General features: G+C 47.5%; 2 protein-coding genes across 4 annotated transcripts in view; one reads left to right on the forward strand and one right to left on the reverse strand.

Moving 5' to 3' along the window:
- Window positions 1-7,766: 7,766 nt before the first annotated feature.
- LOC101093741 (ATP synthase subunit epsilon, mitochondrial-like) lies at window positions 7,767-7,922 on the reverse strand. The gene is given in 1 exon segment (XM_045048521.1): window positions 7,767-7,922. A coding segment is annotated over 1 exon segment (156 nt).
- Window positions 7,923-10,292: 2,370 nt separating this feature from the next.
- Window positions 10,293-23,795, forward strand: part of SLAMF1 (signaling lymphocytic activation molecule family member 1) — a 36,193-nt gene continuing 22,690 nt past the window's right edge. The window contains exons 1-3 of one of the 3 annotated variants that reach the window (XM_019821314.3): window positions 10,293-10,853; window positions 18,607-18,945; window positions 20,649-20,930. In XM_019821314.3, the coding sequence (XP_019676873.2) occupies window positions 10,778-10,853; window positions 18,607-18,945; window positions 20,649-20,930 (697 nt within the window). In that variant the 5' untranslated portion in view covers window positions 10,293-10,777. 3 annotated transcript variants of the gene reach the window in all.

Raw genomic sequence — 23,795 nt, forward strand, 5'->3', positions numbered from 1 at the left:
GGTTCTATCGTCAGAACAGGGAGCTGGGAGCCATCCTTCCTAAGGGCAGTACAAGGCCACGGGATGGGACCTGCTCCTTGTTGTTTTAACTCTGTTATCAACAAAGCAAACAGGTAAAACTGGAGAAGGAAGCCTCCGTCTCCAGATACGGTCTACACTCTCGCCCCACAGAACGCCTTCCACAGCTTAACTTTTTTTTTAATGTTTTATTATTTATTTTTGAGAGAGAGAGAGAGACAGAGTGCGAGTGAGGGAGGGGCAGAGAGAGGGAGACACAGAATCCGAAGCAGGCTCCAGGCTGTCCGCACAGAGCCCCACGCGGGGCTTGAACCCACGAACTCAGGAGATCCTGACCTGAGCTGAGGTCGGATGTTCAACCGACTGAGCCACCCAGCTGCCCCTACAGCTTAACATTTTAAACAACCTCATGATCTTCTTTGGCTCTCCTTTCAAGGCAAGATAATTAATACAAAACTCTCTAAGAAATCATGGGTCACGAAACCAGGCAGCAGCCTCTAAGAATACATCCTTGTGTCTTTCGTTAATTAAAAAAGAACACAGAAGCGTGCGCACAGCGGTTGTTGCAATTACAGACGTGCTCGTGGAGTGAGTGGACGACTGAGGCAAGAAGAAACTGCACTTAAGCCACAGCTCAGGAAGGAGGGTCGGTCGCTTTCACAGCCTCCACGCTGGGCACCAGCATCTGGACTTCAGCCATCACTTAGAACTAGTTCAACTATCCGCTCTTCGCTTGTGATCATACCCAGAGGCGTTTTTTACTTGAAATTTCATAATACAGCAAAAGAATACACTGAGGTGGTCAGAGCCATCCTACAGAGCGAGAGCTCGACAGGCATTTCATATAGTCACGGGATTTACATCACACGATAACCATAATTACTATGCTGCATGCTTTGGACTTCCAATCCCTCCGCACGTGGATTCTGCGAAACTGAATCAGGTGTGGCCAAGGGCTCGGTTCACATTTTCATTCTGTTCCACATTTTCGGTGCCGACTTACATTTAATTGTATCGTGGCTGTTAACGTTTTAAAACACCCATCGGTATTTTTCTCAATGAAATGTGGTTTTCGACACCGCGATGTCCAACTCCTTAACACCAGGGCTTTCAAACACTTGTGGCAGAAAATTCACCCCTCTGTCTGAAATTGCTAACGGTTCTTTATGGCCCCGTCACGTGCTTTACCTCTAAGGGATGCTGCAAAGTTACTGTTGGCCTCTCGCGGGGAAGCCCGGGAACGACATTCATCGCCAGGGTGCCTATAGCATTCTGGTCCAGGTCTCTGAGGATCGTCCCCGATCTTGACCACAAGGTAGTATTTCCTGTGCATCACCTGCTGCAGCTACATGCGGTTCATCATCTAATCGCTCGTGGCCACTTTCAGGAAGCAATGAAAACAAGGGCCGCCACGTACAAAATGGTTACTGCGTGCCAGGCTCCGCGCTGAGCACCCCACTCGCACTGATGTCATTTAGTGTCCCGCAACCCTGTGAAGCATTTCCTTATATATTTTTTAGTTGTTGAGGAGGAAAGAAAGGCTCAGAAAGATTATTCAACTTGCCCGGGGTCGCATGATTTATAAATAAACAGGCTGGGGACTTGAAGCCAGGTGTCTCTGACCACAGAGCCAGGGTTCTGAGCCAGTCTCCTTTGGTGCCTTGTAAACAAAGATGTGGAGATCTGCAAGTGTGAAAACTGTTGTGACAAGGTTAGAAGACTACGGGAGATTTTACTTTATCTCTTCTTTGGAAATGTTCTTCAATACTGTATGACATGTGCAATTTGAAAAAGAGGAGACAGAGCCTAACGTTTCAACATCCCATTTCCCGCGTAGCTTGCTCTGAACTAGAAATGTTGTTTGGTAAAGTCATTCGAGTGGTTGATAATGAGGTGTGTAAGTTTTTGTATGATTACATCATTAAAGGATTTTGAAGGTCATTATATTTCAATTGGATACAGTATTTTCCTTGTGGTTAGCACTGGGGCAGGCAGGTGGACGGAGAAGGGGAAGCTACTAGACTTTCTTACTGTATTTCCCACACTTCATCGCTCTCTCCAGTGATCCCAGCTAGAGCTCTAACTGTTCCTTTTTCCCTGGGCTCACTTTCAGGTCAACGTATGTCACTGGCATGGTGGTGTGGGAATGTCACTCCATACGTGGCCTGTGAGCATCTCAGAAGGTCATTTAGTGACCTCACGGAGCACTCAGTCCTTCCTCCCCAGCTGTCTTTGTCTCGCAGAGGGTGAACATTGGTTAGGGACTGGGACTATTCAGAAAGGAATGAATCTTCCTCTTTGCCTGGCTCTGCAGGAAGGGTGATCCGTGGACTTGCCAAAGAGTCTTCTAGAACTGCTGAAGAGGAAGCCTCAGTTTGAGCTTTGCGTGAAGGGAAGAACAAGGTTGGCCATGGCTATCCGGGGTTTCTAGGGTGCTCTGCAAATGCTTTTATATTTATTACTCTGTCGGAGAAGGTGGATCAGCATTATGGGAGGCACTTTTTGGTGCACAGAAAGAATTTGAGGTCGGTGACTCAACAGCCACTGTCACTGGTTCCTAAACTCTGTTCCTTCCTAGAAGGAGTGGAATGGCATGGGCATTTCCCTCTCTCTAGCAGTTTATGCCAGTAGAAAACAGGCTAATAAATCACATGGCTGCCACGTAGGGTAATGTGGGGGATACTAAGAAGCACCCCCAACCCTACCAACAATGCTTCTCAAATCGCCGTGGAGACTGTAGGGACAAGAGACATGGAGAGTCAGTCCAGGGAAGGCCCCAAAGGGAGGGATCTCCACCTATTGGCTCTGGGGTCTGGAGGGAGGGCAGGAGCATCAGTGGAAGTGACAAGAGTTTGGGGAGGTAGCCCTCAGATTAGGGGTGCCCATGGCTATCTCTCCTCAATCTCTAGATTCCAGTGTTCTGACCCGATCTGAACCCTGGAGGAGGCATTGATGTGGGAGGGTCTTGGAGGGAGCGATTTCAGTATCACAGACCAAGTAAAGACCAGAAGTAAAGACCAAGTAAAGTATCTTCACAGGCCATACTGGGCCATGTCCCCACCTCCCCTTTCTGAGGCTGGGTCAGTCAGCGCGTCCATCTGTTCAGGAGGGTGGCTACTGGTGTGAACACCGAGGATGAAGATGTTGGGCAAAACCGGGGCCTCAGTCTGGGTGAGAGCCACCTCATACCATGGTTTCCTCCCATGTCCCCGAGGCCCTGCAACCCCAACCCACTTGGAGGGCTGTCTGCTCCACTGGTCTGTTCAGTCCCCGTATCAGACACCTGTCCCGTGGGCTTCCTCATCGCACCCAGCAGGGCTGAGCCAGGGTGTTTTTTCCAGTGATTTCCCCAGGCCGATTTTAGACTCTGCAATCAGGTCTCCTAGGAGATGTTTCAGAGTTTGGGGGAATTTTGTATTTTCGTTTTGTTTTTGTGGGGTTTTTGTTGCTTTTTGTTGTTGTTGTTGTGTTAATTTTGCTTATTCGGATAAATGTGCTTATCATGAACGCCAAGCAACCAGGTAGTCTGGTTGGCTCCTCAGGGATCCTTCCCTGTGGTGCTGGCTCATGGTATCGAGGCCTCTCTGGTCAGAGGCCATGATGAGCATGGCCGTCGGCTGGGAAGCCAGGATTCACAGGGGCAGCCCAGCCCCAGGCACCTTTAGGCAGGTCACTTTGCCGCTGTGGCCATAAAGTGTTAGGAGAGAGAGAAGCAAATCTTAGGGGGATGTTCCATCCTCCTGTTTAAGGATAAGAGATAACCTCATTGTTACAGGAGATTGTTTGGGGAGGGCTCTTTTCCACAGATATGTGGTCCTCCTCACTCTCAGAGTGGGGCTCCATTTGGCCAAAGGATTCCACATAGCCAAAGGAAGTGCTGTTTTGTCACAGGGGACGGAAGTCAGAGGTAGCAAATGTTGCTCCCACAGGATTCTCCTGTTGCCCAGAACTTCACCCGTGCCAGAGGGAATGTTCCATGGATGACAGGCCATTGGCCAACAGGAGCCTGAAGATTGGCTAAGGTCCTTGCCCATTGTGATGGAAATGAGGTGGTGAGCGGATGGAGCACAGCCTCTGGGGTCAGATAACACAGGAATACATTTGAATGCAATTCTTCCATTTTGGGGACTCTGGGCCATTAGACAAATTGTTTAGCAGCTCTGTACCTTAAGCTGTAAAATAGTGATAATTATGCCTGCTTTTTCCTGTTATAAAAATTAATGAAGGGCACCTGGGTGGATCAGTTGGTTGAGCGTCTGATTTTGGCTCAGGTCATGATCTCGCGGTTTGTGAGTTCGAGCCCCACATCTGGCTCACTGCTATCAGCCTGTCAGCGCAGAGCCTGCTTCAGATCCTCTGTCCCCCTCTCTCTGCCCCTCCCTTGCATGTGCTCTCCCCCAAAATAAATAAATGTTTTATTTAATTTTTAATTTTTTTTAATGTTTATATTTTATTTTTGAGACAGAGAGAGACAGAGCGTGAGCGGGGGAGGGGCAGAGAGAGAGGGAGACACAGAATCCGAAGCAGGCTCCAGGCTCCGAGCTGTCAGCACAGAGCCCGATGCAGGACTCAAACTCATCAACTGCGAGATCATGACCTGAGCCAAAGTCGGATGCTCAACCGACTGAGCCACCCAGGGGCCCCAAGTAAATAAATGTTTTAGAAAATTAATGAATTAAATAATGTATGTGGAAGCCCCAGACATCCAGGGGGTTCAATTAAGATTTGCTTCCTCCTTGCCTTCTTGAGTATTCATGGGGAATAATGAGTACACTCCAGGGAAAGAGAAAGGTTTTGACTTGGAGTCAGTGTTCCCAAGTTTGGTGTAGTCCCTGCCTTCCACCACCACCAGCTCTGCCTCCTTCATAGGGCTGTAAAGATCAAATAAAGGAGTGAATATGAAGGTTTTTGAAAATGGATTCATAAAAACAAGGCTTTATCATTTGTGTATTTTTAATTGTTTGTCCAAGTCTGCTCTCTTTTTTTTTTTTTAATTTTTCACGTTTATTTATTTTTGAGAGACAGAGAGAGATAGAGCATGAGTGGGGAAGGAGCAGAGAGAAAGGAAGACACAGAACCTGAAGCAGGCTCCAGGCTCTGAGCTGTCAGCACAGAGCCCGACGTGGGACTCAAACCTATGAACCATGAGATTATGACCTGAGCTGAAGTTGGGCGCTTAACTGACTGAGCCACCCAGGCACTCCAAGTCCAAGTCTCCTCTTTACAGCTGATAGAAATAGCTTGCCGTACCAGATACAGTAATTATAAACTTCATGGTAGTCGCCTTACCCCTATCTTGGTTTTCTGTGGCTGTTGTAGCAAATTACCACAAACTTGATGGCTTAACTGTAGGTTTTTGTAGATGTTCTTTATCAGGTTGAGGAAGTTTCTCTCTACGCCTAGTTGGCCAAAAATTCTTACTACCAATTTTGTCACCTGCTTTCTTCACATGTGTCGATATGATCTTGTGATTCTTCTTTATCCTGTTGATAGGATAGATTAACTGATTTTCAAACGTTGAGCGAGCCTTGCATGCCTGGGATAATTTCCACGTGGTCAAAAACATCCCACTTTATACATTGTTGGACTTCATTGGCTAATATTTTGTTGAGGATTTGTGTACCTATGTCCATGAGAGATATTGGCCTGTGGTTTCTTTTCTTTTAATGTTTTTGCCTGTTTTTGATATTAGAGGGAGTTAGAATATGGAATAAGAGTGCCTGGGTGGCTGAGTTGGTTAAGCATCAGATTCTTAAATATGGCTCAGGTCATGATCCCCGGTGATGGGATCAAGTGCTGTGTCAGGCTCCATGCTGAATGTGGAGCCTCCTTGAGATCCCCTCTCTCAGGGAGCCTGGGGGGCTCTGTCGGTTAAGCATCCAACTTAAGCTCAGATCATGATCTCGTGGCTCACGAGCTTGAGCCCCTTCAGATTCTGTGTCTCCACCCCCCCGCCCCTCCCCCACTCTCACTCTGTCTCTCTTTCTCAAAAATTAATAAACATTAAGCAAAAAAAAAAAAATCCTCTCTCTCTGCCTCCCCCCAAACCCCTGCTTGCAAGCTTTCTCTCTCTCAAAAAAAAAAAACCAAAAAAAAAAAAAAACAAAACAAAAACGGTATGTAATAGAATGAGTTAGGACGACAGAATAGAACCGGTGAATCAGTATGCTTTCTGGTTTGGAAGGTTATCAATAACTTGTTTAGATTGTCTATTTCATGTGTGAGTTCTGGGAGATTATGTCTTATCAAGGAATTGTTTCATTTCATTGAGGTTATCACATTTGTAGGCATAGAGTTGTTCATAGTATTCCTTTACTGTCCTTTTATTTTTTTTTCCTTTTTTATTAAATTTTTTTTTTTACCGTTTATTTATTTTTGAGACAGAGAGAGATAGAGCATGAACGGGGTGGGTCAGAGAGAGAGGGAGACACAGAATCTGAAACAGGCTTCAGGCTCTGAGCTGTCGGCACAGAGCCCGACGCGGGGCTCCAACTCACTGGCCGCGAGATCGTGACCTGAGCTGAAGTCGGACGCTTAGCTGACTGAGCCACCCAGGCGCCCCTTCACTGTCCTTTTAGTGTCCATGAGTTTGGTGGTGATGTCCCCTCTTACATTTCTGATATTAGTAATTTGTGTCCTGTATCTTTTTTTATTTAAATTTATTTAGCCTGGCTAGAGGTTTACCAATTTTGTTGATCTTTGCCAAGAACCAGCCTTTGCTTTCATTGATTTTCTCTATTAATTTCCCGTTTTCAATTTCTTTGCTTTCTACTCTAGTTTTTATTATTTCTTCTCTTTTGCTTACTTTGGAATAAATTTGGTCTTCGTTTTCTAGTTCCCTAAAGTGAAAGCTTATATTCTTGATTTTAGGTCTTTCATCTTTTCTGTTATATGCATTCAATGTTATCAATTTCCCTTTAAGCACTACTTTTGCTGAATCCCACCAATTTTGATAAATTGTGTTTTCATTTTAATTTTGCCCAAAATATTGAAAAATTTCTCTAGAGATTCTTTGGCCTGTGTATTATTTAGAAATGTATTGTTTAATCTCTACATATTTGGGGATTTTCCAGATGTTTTTTGTTGTTGATTTCCAGTTTATTTCCAGTGTGGCCTGAGAACAGACAATGTCTGATTTCTATTATTCTAAATTTGTTACATCAAATGCAGGGCTGTCTATTATTCTAAATTTGTGACCCAGAAGGTGGTCTATTTTGGTGAACGTTCCATGTGAGCTTGAGAAGAATGTGTATTCTGCTGTTATCGGGTTAGCATGTTTTCTCTTTCTCTATTTACTTTTATTTTAAAATTTATTTATTTTTGAGAGAGACAGAGGCAGCGTGAGCAGGAGAGAGGCGGAGAGAGAGGGAGACAGAGAATCCCAAGCAGGCTCCACCCTGCCAGCACAGAGCCCGAAGCAGGGTCTGAACTCAGGAACCATGAGATCATGACCTGAGCAGAAACCAAGAGTCGGAGGCTTCCCTGACTGAGCCACCCAGGGGCCCCTCTCTATTTACTTTTAATCTATATGTGTCTTTATACTTAAAATGGGTTTCTTATAGACTACACAGAGTTGGGTTTTGTCTTTTGTCTTTGTTTTTTTGAATCATACTTCAGTATTGTCATTGTCGATCTGTGAACAAGTATGTCTTTTTCCCATGAAGGGAGATCCTTTTCAATCTGCTGTAACACGTGCCCACACATCTTCAACTTGAAAATGTAGCTTTTCAAGCTTTAGTAAGAGTAGACTATTCCTTTTTCACTTTCACAATTTTTAGGCTGCTGCCGGAAGTCTTCTTGGCATCTGTTTTCAATTCTGTTGTCAGTGCATCTCTCACTGCTTTTGCAGAGATCTGGAAGTATCAGATGTAGCTGAGCCCAGCCTGTCACCAGTACACCACCATGATGTCTCAAGAGTGAGCACCTTTGACCAAATCGCAAGGACGTGTTACCGCCGGCCTGGCGGGCAGCCCAGCTACAGGAAGTCAGGCCCGAGAAGCAGAAGGGGCAGGGCCCACACCAGCCAATCCTGCCGCCTCTTGCCCTGCCCCACCTCCCGAATGGCCCCTGCCGCCCACCAGGAGCCAATCAGGTCTCGTTTTTTTGAGCCACTCTGACAATCTCTGTCTTTTCATTGGCTCGTTTAGACCATTGACACTCAAAGTGATTCTTGCTATAGTTAGGATAATATTTAATCATATTTGTTACTGTTTTCTGTCTGGTTCCCTTGTTCTTTGTTACTATTATTGCCTTCCACTCTTCCTCTGTCTTTTGTAGTTTCATTAAGCACTTCATTTTCTCTCCTTTCTTAGTGGGTACCTTATACCTTTCATTTTTTATTGATTTTTTTTACTGGTTTCCCTGGATTCTGCAATATACACTTACAACTCATCCAAGCGCACTTCCAAATAACACTACACTGCTTTCTGGGGAGTGTGAGTACCTTATATAACAAAATAATCTTAATTCCTCTCTCCTGGCCCTTGTATCCTTGTCATTCATTTCACTTATACATAAGCATTCATAAGCATAGATACACATAAGGGATATACGTAAGCACCCATAATTGAATACATTGCTGCTATTATTATTATTTTTATTATTTTTAATTTTATTTTATTATTTTATTATTTTTATTATTATTATTATTTTGAACAGAGTGTTATCTGTTAGGTCAGTTATGAGTAGGAAAAATAAGTTTTCATTTTACCTTCACTTACTCCTTCTCTGATGTTCTTCCTCTCCTTATGTAGATCTGTTTTTTTTTTTTTTAATTAACGTTTATTTATTTTTGAGAGACGGAGAGAGGCAGAGCACAAGTGGGGGAGGGGCAGAGAGACAATGAGACACAGAATCCGAAGCAGAGCCCGACGGCGGGGCTCGAACTCGGACTGAGCGATCATGACCTGAGCCGAAGTTGGACGCTTAACCAACTGAGCCACCCAGGCACCCCTCTGTGTTTCTGACCTATAGCATTTCTTTCTCCCTAAAGAACTTCTGTGAACATTTCTTGCGAGGCAGAACCACTGGCAACAAATTCCGTCAACTTTTGTTTGTCCAAGGAAGCCTTGGTTTCTCCTTCGCTTTTGAAGGACTCATTTCTCAGGATTCAGAAGTCCAGACTGGCATTCTTTTTCCTCTCAACTCTTTAAATACTTCGCTCTGTTGTCTTCTTGCTGATCGTCAGGGTTTTGTTTTTTTTTTTTTTTTAAGCTGAAGACAGGTGCAACGTTAAAGACATACATTGCAAACCCGTTTGCTCATCAGTGACCCTTGTGACTTTGCCGAATGAGACGACAGTTATTGAATACGACATCAAAGCTGCCGTCACGACATGCCTTTTAAGTTCAAACTGAATCATTGCTTTTTTCTCTATCACTTTCTCACATCTAGAAAATCAACAAAACATTGAGCCAAAGCTCTGGTTCTGTCGTTTGCCAGTTTCCATGGTACATATACTCCCACGCTGGCTGATTTCAAGTTACCAACGTGGTGTCATCAAACGCAGGGCTGCGGGAGCACCACAGCAGCCCATGTGATCTGGGATTTTAGTTCCACCGTAAAGATACAGTAGATGGAAGCATCCTCAAGGGCACAGATAACAGTCAAATGTTGTGAACTAATTAGGAAGTAATGCGTTTTGAGTTTGTATTCCCTTAGTTTTAATACAATGCATTTAATCGTAATTTCACATCATTCACCTTGTTAATAACGGCAATGCTGCTCAACCACCCAGCTCACAGGGTGCCTGAAAATTTAACCATCGGCTCTCAGGAGTTGGTCCGTGCTGACTCCAGCATGCCGCCGGGTAGTATTGTGGGGAGGATGGTGTCCGGTGAAGGAGGGGGGGAAAGCAGCGAGAATAAAGGGCAGGTTCACCTAGATCGCCAGCCCTTGCTGCCCTGACTCCCTTAGGGAAGCCCATTGGAGAGTGCCTGTGACCTGTTAAAATGGATTTCAAAACGCAACGGGCTGGCCTTGCAAAGTCTCTTCTTGCCACACACCAGTAAAATCATCTTTCCATTGTTTCATTCCCTATGGCTTAATTCTTGGAAAAGCGTCTGTGTTTCTTCTGCCAATTCTAGCCCCTTCTCTTCCACAGAAAGTTAGACACAAGCCCTGAGATGAAGGCTCCCCTCCCCCCACACACAACCCAGGGCTCACTGGGTTCTACCACAACGCACGCAGCTGGGAAATTGGGTTTCTGCCAGTTGATACGCCCTTGCCCCCCCTCCCCATGTCGCTGTGGCTTTGTCAGCAGGACCTCACGGCATGTGGAGGTGTTCTCTGAAGTTATGGAACAAATCAGACGTGAGACGCAAGAACCTTTTAAAGCTCAGTCATCCAAGTTCAGCCTTGAACTGAGTGACCAGATTTCGGGGTGGTCTGCCAGAGCCCCGCCTCCTCTTTGTGCTCTAAGAGGACTTAGCGGGGCAGAACTCGCAGAGGGAGCTAAAGAGGGGAGGGGGGCCGTTTCTGCTCAAGGCTGGGCTTGCTGAGCCACTTTCCCGGCTTCAGCAGTCTGTGCACTTGACTCGGACTTCTTGGGAACAGCCAAGTGATTTAAAGCCCGAAAGGAGATGAGCAATCCTCGAGACTCAGGCAGAAAAAGTCCCAGCGACACAGGAAGCCATCTGGTTCCTGATGCATAACTAGTCGGGAGTGTCAGCTCTGTCTGACACTGACCTCGCTCTGCCGTGGCATCTTCGACCAGCTGCTGGGCTCCTCACCGGGCTCCCTTCTCTTTCTTCAGTGGCTGATGGATCTCAAGGGGCTCCTCTCCTTGAACTTCCTGCTGTTTCTCTCCTTGGCTTTTGAGCTGAGCTGTGGAACAAGTAAGTGCTCATCTGTTTGAGGGTCTGAGTCCCACCATTACCTGCCAGGACTCAGCCAGCCCAAGGAGAGAGAGAGAGAGAGAGAAGTCAGCAGGGGCTGGGGGCTGTGGCTTGGCTGCCTCCTCCTCGGGGACTGGTTCTGAGTTTCTCCTGACTCTTTCAAAGAGGAAGGAATATCATGAGTCCCTGGAGCCTGGATTTTAAGGCTCAGTCTTACCAATGCTGGGAGACCAGGAGCCCTAAGCCAAAGGCACTGGCCACCTTCCAGACCAGCCTCTCAGGGCGAGAAGCTGGGTGGTCAAGGTTCTGGTTGAGCGGTTGGTTTTGCATCTGGCGAAGACCCAGGCTGTGGGGCTGAGATGGACGGGCTGAGCTCTGGGAGGAGACTCCTACATCCCTGCCCGCGGAGGGGATCCTCACACACGCGAGCAGACAAGCCAGAAACATGGTCCAACAACAACGAGGGGCCGCCGCCGTGCGAAAAGAAGTTAGAAGTGAAAACCCCAGGCATCAGCTGAGAACAGGCAGTGGCCACAGTGTGGTCGTACCGGTGGCTACTTTCCTGGAAGGGAACCTTCCACGGCAGCAAGCGGGGGGGGAGAGGCCAGGATTTTTGGTGTCCAGGGCTGGTTACAGGAAGTGGGAAATGCGAATTGGGAACTCTCAAGGGTCAAGGCATCTCCAGCCACAGCGCCAGACGCACCAGAGAGCCTTTGCGCCTGTGCTCTGCTCCTGCCTTTCTGGCTCGTGTTCCTCCGAAGGCGCGCCGGTGTTCTGTTAGTAGTCTCAGGGCTACGAGAAAAGGGATTTGAGACTAAAAAGGCCCCGCGAGAAGGGACTTCGGGCTCCCTGAGGAGTGTTTAAGCGTCTTGAGTTCGATCAGACTTGGGGAGGCAGCTCGGCGTGGAAGCAGCTTTAGGGAAGGTGGGGGGAAATCCTGAGGCTCCGGTGTTTTGCCCTTGGGGTTTTCAAGACCGCAAATCCATTAAGGACTTTTCCAGGAAAAGCCCAGAGATACGCTAGGGATGTCGGAGAGGCTGCACATGGGGTCTCTCTTTTGTTAGATTTCCAGATAAAGAGGCCCTTCCTTGACCCCGGTTCCCTCAGAATCAGGCAGACCCATGGCTCCTGCTCTCTGAGGGCTCAGGGCTCAGGGCTCAGAAAGCCAAACGGATCCGCTTCAAGCCCTTCCAGGTGCGTCCCATGTGTGACTCTAGCATCTGGGGCTATTTCTGAGTGACCGTCAGGAGGGATGGGGTTGAACAGTGGGATGGTAGTTTTAAATCTCTGGGCTTGCTTGTCTGCCGGCCAGCCTGGCCCACAGTGTCCCCATGGTGTCCACCAGGTGCTCCATTGGAGGCTTGGGGCTCCCTGGTTACCGAGAAGCAGCCCAGCCCCATGGGGCGTGTCTACCCAATAGGCAGCAGCTGTCTTCTCTGAAACGCACGCACAATTTTTAGTGTTTTTATTTTTAAATACACCCGCTTTTGTGAAACCCCAGTTAAATACAGACGGAAATGCTTTGCAAGTGGGACAGGTCAACCATGACAGTTATTCAACCAAGAAGCGTGATTCTTGTAAAATCAGGACCCAGTCTCCCTCCCGTCTCTACTCGGCGTGCCTCCCAATTCCGAGTCAGAATCGTAAAAATCAAAAAGTCCACATGTCCCTTCCCCTAATAAAGTGAATTTTCCATTCCCTCAATGGTATTTTTTTTAAAGTAGACTTTATTTTTAGAGCAGTTTGGGGTTCACAGCACAAATGAGCAGAAGGTACCAAGATTTCCCCCTACTCCCACACATGCACAGCCTCCCTATTACCAGCATCCCCCACCAGAGGGATGCGTCTATTGCAACTGATGAATCGCCCCAAGGGGATTTTGTATTCCTCCGTGGGGGTCCACCCCACCTCCTCCTCACACATGAAGGGCAAGAGTGTGGGTTCCAGACTTGGCCCAACTTTGTTCACCTGCCTGTTCCATCCCGAGACGGAGGCCTCAGCACCTTCTATTTCTCAAAAGCTTTAATAAAGCCATCACCTTCACGTCTCTCGCACCAGACTGGAAAGGGGAACGCCGGGGCTATTTGGTTTTATCCACAGACTGACTTTGGACAATCCGGTTCCGCAACCATCTATTAAGACACACGATGGGGCAGGCGTTGTGCGAAGTGTGGAGGAAACATCAACCGCAGCCTCTGCCCAGCACCTGACATGCTGTCTGGTCAAGGAGAGCCCTTCCACAAATGTTTGTTGAATGGATAATAATAGTAAGCACAGCCTGCTTGCTTTATACAAGGCACTGTGGGTTCTAAGTGCTTTATGTGTATCATTCATTGAATTCTCACACCAACCCTATGAGATATGTGTTATTGTTGTTACGTTACAGGTTTACCCAAAAAGGAATGAGAGGCACAGAGTAGTTTAACAGTTTCTCTGCAGTCACACAGCCTGACTTCAGAAGCCTCGATAAATGACACTAGATAAACTTCTGCTCGGTGGGGGAGGGGATGCTAAAATCCGTATCCAGGTCCCATGGTGAATAGTAGAATATGTTACCTATAATTGGAGCATGTAAGTTGCTTTTAATTGAATGGAAGTACAGGGAGTATTCAAAAGATGAGAGAAGGTGATAAGATCATAGAAGGAAGTAGAGGGCGTCTGGAAGTATTTGGTCTGGAGTTTGGAAAGTGGATAGGAACTGCTTTCATCAAGTAAGTTTTCGTTTAATGTTTTGTGTGAGCTAGTTTGTTTATTGGAAGGGTATCATGCATACGTCTATAAAGCTTCCTCAGTACAAAAGGGTATACAGTGGAGATAAATCCCCCTTCTGCCTCGTGTGTCTTCCCAAATACATACATCTGGTAGGTTGGGTTTTTATAGGACTTGAAGAGAATATTCCAGATGAAGGCACCAATGCAGAGGTGAAGCGTTCTGAGTGTTCAAGGGGAAATGGCAAGTGGTCTGTTGAGCTAAAGCCCAGGGTCTACAGCCACGGCTTTTCCATGTCCTCACCTGGCAAGCGGGGACAAAGGTCCCCACCGTTTGCCCCCATCCTATACTCCTGAGGGGTGATGTCAAGGTAAAACATCCTGATTTGGGAGAGAGGAGAACTTAGCCTCTCTGTTCATTCACTTATTCATCTCATTCAGTGTTTTGTTCTCTTGAGCAACTGAGTTTCTGCTATGTTCCAGCTGGGCGTTAGGACTCCAGGTGGACAAAACAGACCCAGTGACTACTCCTGGAAGCTTATTCTTAAGTCATGATGACAGGCACAGATCAGGGTTAAAAGCGTGATGGGTGAGACGCAGGTGTGATACAAAGGCACGGGATGGGGCGCCTGGGCGGCTTGGTCAGTGAAGCGTCCGACTTTGGCTCAGGTCATGATCTCACGGTCCCTGAGTTCAAGCCCCGCGTCGGGCTCTGTGCTGACAGCTCAGAGCCTGGAGCCTGTTTCAGATTCTGTGTCTCCCTCTCTCTCTGCCCCTCCCCTGTTCATGCTCTGTCTCTCTCTGTCTCAAAAATAAATAAACGTTAAAAAAAATTTAAAAAAAAAAAAAACAAAGGCAAGGGAGGCACTGGCAGGGAGGCCTAGACTAAGCCAGGGGTCAGAGGCAGAGACCTGAAAGACAGAAGGAGGCAGCCAGGGAAATACAGGGGGGCAACAGGCATTCAGGCTGGGGTAAATGCAAATACTCTGAGACAGAAAGACCCAGCAACATCAAGGAACAAGGGAAAAGAGGATGGTTCATGGGACTGCAGCTTACAAAGCAGGCTTGGACAAGTTATCTTTTCTCCCTGGGCCTAGATCTGCCGTAAGAAGTGAGAGCTGTTAAGTGCCGCCCCCTCCTCCACTTGAAAGAAACGCTATAGGGAGATGTGAAAGTGTCATGGCGGCAGGAAAATGGAGGGTGGGGGGTGGCTGTCATTAGGTAGAATCCCATCTCGTGAAGGGTTGGCTAAATGCTGCTGATTTCAGGAAAATATCCATGGGTCCACGTGAATCACTCTACTTTCTAAGTAGAATTACCCTTGAAGAAAGTGAGTTGGTGTTTCCTCCAGACGCTTTAGTAAACAGGGGCTGACTGAATCACAGACCTGCTGGAAAACACTCATCAGACGGTAGGAAGTTTCGGGAGCAGGGACTCCACTTGAAGGGTTTTGTGAACCACTTAAAAGTCCCCCTATTTTTTTCCACTTGTGTTTAGGTGGTGCTGGTTTCTAGTCCCCCCTCCCGCCCCAGCCACTGACACGGAGTCAGTTGGTAGGTCATCATTCTTCGTGTGGGTTGCAGGGTGTGAGGGTCTCTTCCTGACCAAGTTTCAATGCCACTCCCCGTGAGTGAGCGTGCACACATCACTCAGCCTGCCCTTCTCGAACCTGCTCCTTCTCTTCTTGTCCTCTTTCCCTTCCTACTTGCTTTCTTTGATTCCTTTGGTGAGGGGCTCCCCCCGTCTCATCCTATAAACTCCTTTTCCTTCATTGTTATGAGTCTCCCCCAATGTCACCCTTGTTTCAGCCCATGTGGACTGCCTTGTGCTTCCCCCCACCTCGGAATCTCTAGCCCAGTGCCACCTGGGCCCTTTACGGGCCAGTGCTGGGATTTCAGGGCATTTTTGGTGTGGAGAGGATTTGGTCTGTCCAATTCTCCAACAGCCCATCGTAGTCACAAGTCACTTGTGTCCTTTCTAAGTGCCTTAAGTGCCTGCGTTACTTAACCAGGTGGTTTTGTGTTACTTTTCTGGCTTCCTTATCAACTAGAACAATCTATGCTCTCTGAGTCATGGGCTCCTTCTTTTATGAGAATTAACTTATGGTTAAGTTCAGTTATATATTGGGCACAGCTCAATAAAAGAGATTTTAGTCAGGTAATGTCATTTTTTGCAGTCGTAGATCAAACAGATATTTGCGAAAAGCTTACCATGTACCAACTACTGCTGTCGGTGTTAGAGACAAAACAATTGAACAGAATGAAATTCTTCCTCTTGAAGACTTGCGTCCTAGCCAGGGACACAGAAATAAGATGAGCAAATATGCAATGTATCACCAGACAGTGGTAAGTGCAATGGGTAGGAGTGCTATTTTATATATAAAATGGTCAGAGCCAGTTTCTCAAAGGAAATACTTTTTTTGAGCAGAAACCTAAAATGAAGTGGAGGACTGAGCTACCTAGATATGGAAGGGAAGAGATTTCCAGAGAACAGCAAAAGCCAAAGCTTGGAGATGGGAATGATCTTGGTGAGGTGTGCGAGCCGGTGCGAGCGGAGTGCAGTGAGTGGAGAGAGAGGGCAGGAGAGGGGTCAGGGGTGGGGTTACTCGCCATCTTTGAAGCCATAATAAAGCCTTCGGATATTCTTTGCATGGGTGCTAGAAAGCCCTGGAAGTTTAAAAGCAAGAGAGAGACAAAAGCTGACATAGGTTTAAAAGATGACTCTGCCCGCTGTATGGATGCCGGGGGATGAGTTGGAAGCCAATGGCCATGCCAGGCTATGAGGGAGGTTCTAAGTGCTAGGATTGCAGATCTTTTCTGAAGGTAGAGCCAACAGGATTTGCTGGTAGACTGAATGCAGAGTATGAGAGAAGGAAAGGAGTCAAGGATGATTCCAAAGGCTTCGGTCTGAGAATTCGGGAGAGTTGTAATGCCGTTGGTAGAAGGGGCTATAGAACCAAGAGTTCATCTGCTGAGTTTGCAATGCCCTTCAGACCTCCAAGTGCTGATCTGTGTAGGCAGTTTGGGAGGGAGATCTAGCTCTGCAAGCATTCCAGAAGTATGCGACCCATGCAGCTGGGTGAACATGGCTGGGAGAGAGGAGGTCTGAGTGCTGAGTCCTGGCATGCTCCAATATTTAGAGGTTAAGAGCAGCAGGTTCTAGTCAAGGAAACTGACAAGGGGCAGCCAATGAAAGAGGAAGAAAACCAGGGGAGGTTGATGCTCCAGGGGACTGAATGAAGACTGTTTCAAAGAGGGAGTGGGGAACCATGTCAAGTGCTCCTGAGAAAGCAAGTTGAGAATGGAGAATGGACTCGGCACCACGGTGCATACAATGACCTCGACGAGTGACCTTCCAGTGAGTAGTAAGGAACAGCACCTGCCAGGAGCGGGCACAGGAAAATGGGTCAGGAAATGGAAACAGAAAATATCAACACATATTAAAGGGCTTTGCAATAAAGGAAAAGAGAGGTATGAGGCAGCGGCTAGGGATGAACCTGGGGTCAGGGGAGGGGTTTGTAAATGAGGGAAGTTACAAGCGGGTTTATTGTGTATTGATGGAAATAACCCACAACATTCTATGCCAATAACGGAGCTGATGATGCAAGGGATGAGGGCAATTGCAAGAGCAAATTCTTGAAATGGGCGCGTGCTCCGTGAAGGAAGAGGCTAGACCTAAGGGGAGCACAGACTACCCATCTAAGTAGGTAGGTTTCCTGGTCGTGGCTACAAATGGAAATTCTCCTCTTGTTTCGACTACTTTTTCAGTGAAATGAGAATTAGAGTCATCAGCTGAGGTCATCAGTTTGAGAAGAGGAGAGGAGGTGTTAAATAGTCAGGAGTAGGATCCCTTACAGTGATTTGAAAGGTTTGGTTTTGGGTTTCTTTTTCTTTTTCTCTCTCTCTTTCTCTCTCTCTTTTTCTTTCTTTCTTTCTTTCTTTCTTTCTTTCTTTCTTTCTTTCTTTCTTTCCTTCTTCTTTCTTTTTCTTTCTTTTTTTGGTTGTTGTTGGCTCAGCTCTTTTGAAAAAGAGAAGTATGATAATTTCTCACCCTTGATATTGGGAACTATTTAACAGTTTTTTGGAGAGCAAGAATCCCAGAGTTTGAACCCTGGGCTTACTACCTGCCTGGCTCCACACCCCTCAGACTTTTCTCTTTCTGTGTCATCTGAAAAAGGACGTTCTGTAGCCTTGGTGTCCTGGGCTCACAAGCTCAGAATCAGCTTTGGTTGCTCTCCACCCTTCATGTTATGTACCCAGTGGTGGTGAGAAGTCTGGTCAAGGAATTAGCAGACCTGGATTCTAGTCCAGTTACTAATTACGTGACTTTCGGGATGTCATTTAACTTTTCCACATCTTCGCTTCTCTGTGCCTTCACTATAAATCTGAGTTGAGAGAATTCTCTCCTAGATCAAAGAAATCCAGTGTCCCAGTTAGTCTGCACACCTCCATTATAAAAAAAAAGAGAAGATGTGGTTTATATATACAATGGAATACTACTTGGCAGTGAGAAAGAATGAAATGTGGCCATTCATAGCAACGTGGATGGAACTGGAGGGTATTATGCTGAGTGAAATAAGTCAGGCAGAGAAAGACAGATACCATATGTTTTCACTCATATGTGGATCCTGAGGAACTTAACAGAAGACCATGGGGGAGAGGAAAGGGGGAAAAGTTACAGAGAGGGAAGGAGGCAAACCATAAGCGACCCTTGAATACTGAGAACAAACTGAGAGGGGAAGGTGGGCGATGGGCACTGAGGAGGGCACCTGTTGGGATGAGCACCGGGTGTTGTATGGAAACCAATGTGGCAATAAATGATATTTAATGTAAAAAAAATTTAAGATTTCCATTGGGATTTTTGAAACATTGAGAATACAACGGGACTATCGTGACTGCCCTCATTGGCTGCTAAGCACCTGGTAATGCCAGGGAGAGGCCGGGAAGAAGAAGGAGCACCTATAGTCTGTCATTCCTGATCCACAGAGAGGATGTGATTCTCAAAAACTTCCACAATAAGGGACTTTCTTCTTCCTCCTCCCACAGGTGAGAGCTTGATGACTTGTCAAGAGGTCACCGAGCAGTTGGGAAGAAATTTGCTGCTGCCCCTGGCATCTGAAAGCATCAGTAAGAGCATGAACAAGAGTATCCACATCCTGGTCACAAAGTCAGAATCACCGCAAAAAAATGTCAAGACGAAAATAGTGTCTCTGAGTCTGCCGGAAAGGGCCTCTCCACGCTTTCTGGAAAATGGCTATAAATTCCATCCGGAAAACCTGAAGCTGGAGATCCTGCAAAGCAAGAAGGAAAATGAGGGCTGGTACTTCACGACCCTGGAGGAGAACTTTTCAGTTCGCCATTTTTGCCTGCAGCTGAAGCTCTTTGGTAATGACAGGGTTTCCCCAGTCCCCACCAGGCAGGGGTGGGGGGTGGGGGGTGGGGTGGGGGTGGGTGGGCAGCGATAGTCCCTTGCCTAAGAATTTAGCGAGGGTTCCAAGATTGGGAGTGACTTTTAAAGATCAGCAAGTCCAGGGTGTTTAAACTGTGGTTTAGGAAGAGGTTTTAGAGATTCACGAATCTTTTTTGTCCAAATGGCCCACTGGTGGTAGCTGAGAGCACTAATTACTACCCGCATTTGCCAAAGACCAGGAGCCTAGCTGCTCACGGACTACAGGGCCTAGGAGCCTGAGAGTCTCAATTTGCAAATAAGATCTGGCTTGAAAAAGGGTTTCGTTTTTCCCCGATTTTTAAAATGTTTGAATGCCGCGGATCAAGTCCGACCTCTTTTCCATAGATGAAGACATTGAAATCCACAGGACTGTCATGTGCTTACACACGTCCTCGTGGCTGGTCCCCTGCACTAGGGGCCTGGGCAAAGGAGAGCTGAGTCTCAGCCCATGCACCACTCCCACACCCCATGCCCAGGAACAGGACCACATCCACCTGCTAGAAGGGCTCTTTTTTTTTTTTTTTTTTTTTTTTTTTTGGCATCGCAACAGAGACTCTGGTTATAAAGTCGCTTAGTTGCAGAACTTAAACTAGAACCTAGGTCCATCTGAGTCCAAGGCCAGTGCTTTTTTTGAGCCTCTTTAACTGCCAGCCCCTCTTGAATGCACCCAGAGTTTGTGTCTTTCAAGCCCAGAGGCTCCTTTATAGAGAGACTTATCTCTGAGATGGGATAGAGAGCCTCACCTACCCAGCATTTCTTTGAAATCCCCAGATGTCTACAGGAGGACATCAGGAGAGTCCTTCCCCCTCCTCTTCCACACAGTGTATGCAGACTCCCTTCAGCCCCCTGACAGGTACCAGGGAGTTCTGGCCACTCCAGTAGTGCCCCCCAGGGATGACCCATCATGCATTTTCCAGAACAGTTCATTGCCTTTGTTACGTCTTGTCACCTAAATTCTCACCTTGGAAAGTGCGGTCTATGCGACCACGAGAGTCTTCTCGAGTCCAAGGAAGAAGCTGGATTTCCGAGTCAGACAGACCTAGGTTCTGAGCTCACATAATATGTGACCCCTGCCATCCCTGCGGGACTCAGTGTCTTCACCTATAAGATGGGAATACTTACCACTAAGGCTACGATTGTTGAGCAAGTTGTGGAGAAGATTAAAGGCTATGATGAATGTGCAGTGCCAGAATCGTGTCTCTCCTACAGTAATCGCTAAATAAATACAACTTGCTCCCTGGCCTCGGCTATTTCCTGGCATTAGAGTGAGCACCCCTTCCCAACACACACTCTAGATAAAAACCCCACCACCCAGTCATTCTTTCAGATCTAGGAGGTCATACTCAAGTATCAGATCAGGAGTATTAGCAAGAGGAGGTAGGTTCCTAACAGTAGTGGGAGGAGGGGACTAAACGACAGATTACTTTTCTCTATTTTGTCCCGAGCTCGCACCGAAAGGGAGCGTAGTGGAGAGAGAGGGATTTGGGGAACCAGTAAGTCCCCACTAGAATAAATCGCACTGCAGACCCACAGGGAAGGAAAAACACCATCAGGCTGCATTTTCCTCTGACGGAAAGGTCCAGTCAGAATCCCAGGGGGTTCACTTGAGTGAGGCCTTCTTTCCTCCCCCTCCTGACAGAACAGGTCTCCACTCCGGAAATAAAGGTGTTGAACTGGACCCAGGAGAACGGAAACTGCAGCTTGACGCTGGCCTGCGAAGTGGAGAAGGGGGACCATGTGGCTTACAGCTGGAGGGAGGAGACGGGCGCCGACCCACCGATCTCAGCCAACAGCTCCCACCTGCACCTCAGCCTGGGCCCTCAGCACGTCCACAACGTCTACGTCTGCACCGTGAGCAACCCCATCAGCAACCACTCGCAGACCTTCACCCCGGGGTCCGTGTGCATGCCGGATCCTCCAGGTGAGTGCCCTGGTGGGGGCCGGTGTGGCACATTGACGATAGGGGCTCAGTCCCCAACCGGAACCAATGGTTCCCGCCTCCACCCTGGTAACGACACTTTACGTTTTTCTCTACGGTTGATAAAAGCTCCCTCGGGTGCGCTCAGTGGGTGCCTGCCGCTCGTAATCGCCAGGAGGGCATTCTGCTCAGTTCCCAGCTGAGGACACCGGTGGGAAACGATGGAGTCAGACCCAGAGCGCGGGCCTCCCCGTTGTGATTCTTCCTTTCCCCTCCTGTCTTGGCTCTAACCCGCAAGGGTGGCAGGTCTCGACTCCCCCGGGCACGGTCTGCTCATGGTGGGACAGGTCTGCACCACCGATAAGACTTGTCGACCCCCTCCGTGCAGCAAATTGGGCACGGCCAGGAGGCCTGACCTGTGCTCTCCAGCAGCATGGTGTGATGACAAGACGTGAAGCATCTGCTCAGTAATGGAAAGCAGGGTATCATGAAGGGCCACCTGTTAACGGTATGGACCGTGAACCTCGTAGCAAGTCAGATGTCCCGGGGGGGGGGGGGGTTAGCTCTCTGACCAAGACCTGGATTTTGGCGTTCGGGAATGATGACAAACCGCACAGTACTTTGTTATTGGCAGAGCGCTTTCAGAGGTCTCATCTGTTTTGTCCTCACAACGACCCTACCGGTTAAGTGTTCATGCCGTCCTGATTTGACAGACGAGGAAGGTGAAGCTCGTAGCATTTAAGTACCCTCCCCATGCTTCCTGAGGTTTAGCACCTAAGCCTCCACCTTCTGACTGCGCATTCTCCAGGAAGCACAGCATCATTATTCTGCTATCAAAAGGAAGGGAGGGCCGATTAAGTGACCCTCTGAGGGTGGAAGCTAGCTAGACAGACCGCTGACCCTTTTCAATGACAGATCCTGTGTCTGTGCCTCAGGTGGGTTCAGGGACAGAAGGACCCGGCTGCTGGCCCTCCGAGCACTACTGATGCCCTGACATTCTCTTTTCTGCATCCACTGTGGGGAACAGAAGCCATTCCAAGGGGACTTCAGCCCGCTGTAGACTTGGTGTGTCTATGAGGGAGGTGTTCTAGGGTTTGCGGAAGGTGTCCCCAGTGGCTCTGGACCCAATGCCACTCTTGCTTACTTGCAAGCGTAAGGCCTCTTAACCTGCCTGAGACTTAGATTCTTTATCTAAAATCGTAACCACTGACAGGTCTTAACTGTTTCCTATATGCCACTTGTGTGGCCTCGCACTCAATTCTCACAGCCACCAAAGAGCATCAGTACACCCCCACTTCACAGAAGAGGAAGCAAAGACATAGGAAAGTCACACACAGAGCACGTAGCAGGGCTGAGCTGTCTGATCCTGGAATCCTCCTAAGTAGTCGTGGAAAACATAACACGCTTTAAACGCCTCGTAAATAATTGTAAAAATGCAAGGATTTTCTTGAGCCTTCTGTGGTCATGGCCAACCTCCTGGAGCAAAGACAGGGCATGAAGAGTTTTACCCTGGCCTATCTCAAAAAAAGGAAGGACTCTCTTTGCGCTTTTCTCTGTGGTTCAAGAAGAATTTAATTAGTGCTTTCCAAAGTCTTCATAGGTCACGAAGCTCTGTCCAGAGTCGATATTCTATGATTCGCTTTGCACGTACAGTGGGAAGAAGGCTAACCAAAGTTTACAAGGGATATTTGCTGCTAGGGCTGCTGTGACCGAGTTCCAGCAACGGGGTGGTTTCAACCACCAGAATGTATTGCCTCACAGTTCTGGAGACTGGAAGTCCAGAATCACATGGTCAGTAAGGCTGGTTGTTTCTGAACCTGTGAGGAAGAGGTCTGTGGGGGCCCCTCTCCGTGGCTGACAGGTGGCTGCCTTCTCCTCGTGTCTCTTCACACTCTCTTCCCTCAGAGCCTATCTCCGTTCAGATTCCGTCATCTTATAAGGACACCAGTCATGTTGGATCAGGGCTCCCCTGTAATCGGTTTTCTGGTGTTGCCATAAGAGAAGACCACGGACTGGGTGTTTGAGTGACAGGAATTTATTTTCTCACAACTCTGGAGGCTAGAAGTCCAAGATCAAAGTGTTGACAGGGCTGGGCTTTTTTGTTGAGGCCTCTCTCCTTGGCTTGCAGATGGCCACCTTCTTGCCGTACCTCCCTATGGTCTTTCCTCTGTGTGTGCACACATCTCTTCGTGTGTCCGGATTTCCTGTAAGATTGGATTGGAGCCCATCCTAATGGCCTCATTTTAACTTAATTGCCCATTTTAAGATCCCATGTCCAAATACATTTGCATTCTGAGGTACTAAGGGTTAAGGCTTCAAAATATGAGTTTGGGAGGGACACAGTTCAGCTCATAACGCCACCCGAATGATCTCATTTCAACTTGACCACCTCTGTAAAGACACTGTTTCCAAATAAGGTCACATTCTAAAGACTTCAACATGTGAATTTTGGGGGAAGCACAGTTCAATCCATAACACAAATAGAGATCCCTCCCTCCTGCCTCTGGGGTGGGGAACAATGGCGCATCAGAACAAATTCACATAGCTGGGCTGTGGCATGCCATTCCCAGTACACCAGGCTGCCTAAAGACAGAAAACAGAGTTCTATTAGCTTATTGACTTGTGTTTAATGAGTATTACTAATCCTTAAAATACTGTGCTTAGTTTGACAACCTCTGTTGAGATTCTACTACGTTCCAACATTGTGCTAGGTGCTGAGTGCACAAAGACAAAAAAAAAGACCTGATCCTTGCCCTTAAGGAAAGAGATCATTCTGGAAGTACCTAATCCTAGATCGTGTAGTGGTACGGGCAGAACAGAAGTAACAAAGAAGAAGGAATGATTGAGGCTATCTGAAGGAATCAGAGA

This window comes from Felis catus, chromosome F1, assembly GCF_018350175.1.
Source record: "Felis catus isolate Fca126 chromosome F1, F.catus_Fca126_mat1.0, whole genome shotgun sequence".
In the NCBI taxonomy this organism is placed as follows: Eukaryota; Metazoa; Chordata; class Mammalia; order Carnivora; family Felidae; genus Felis; species Felis catus.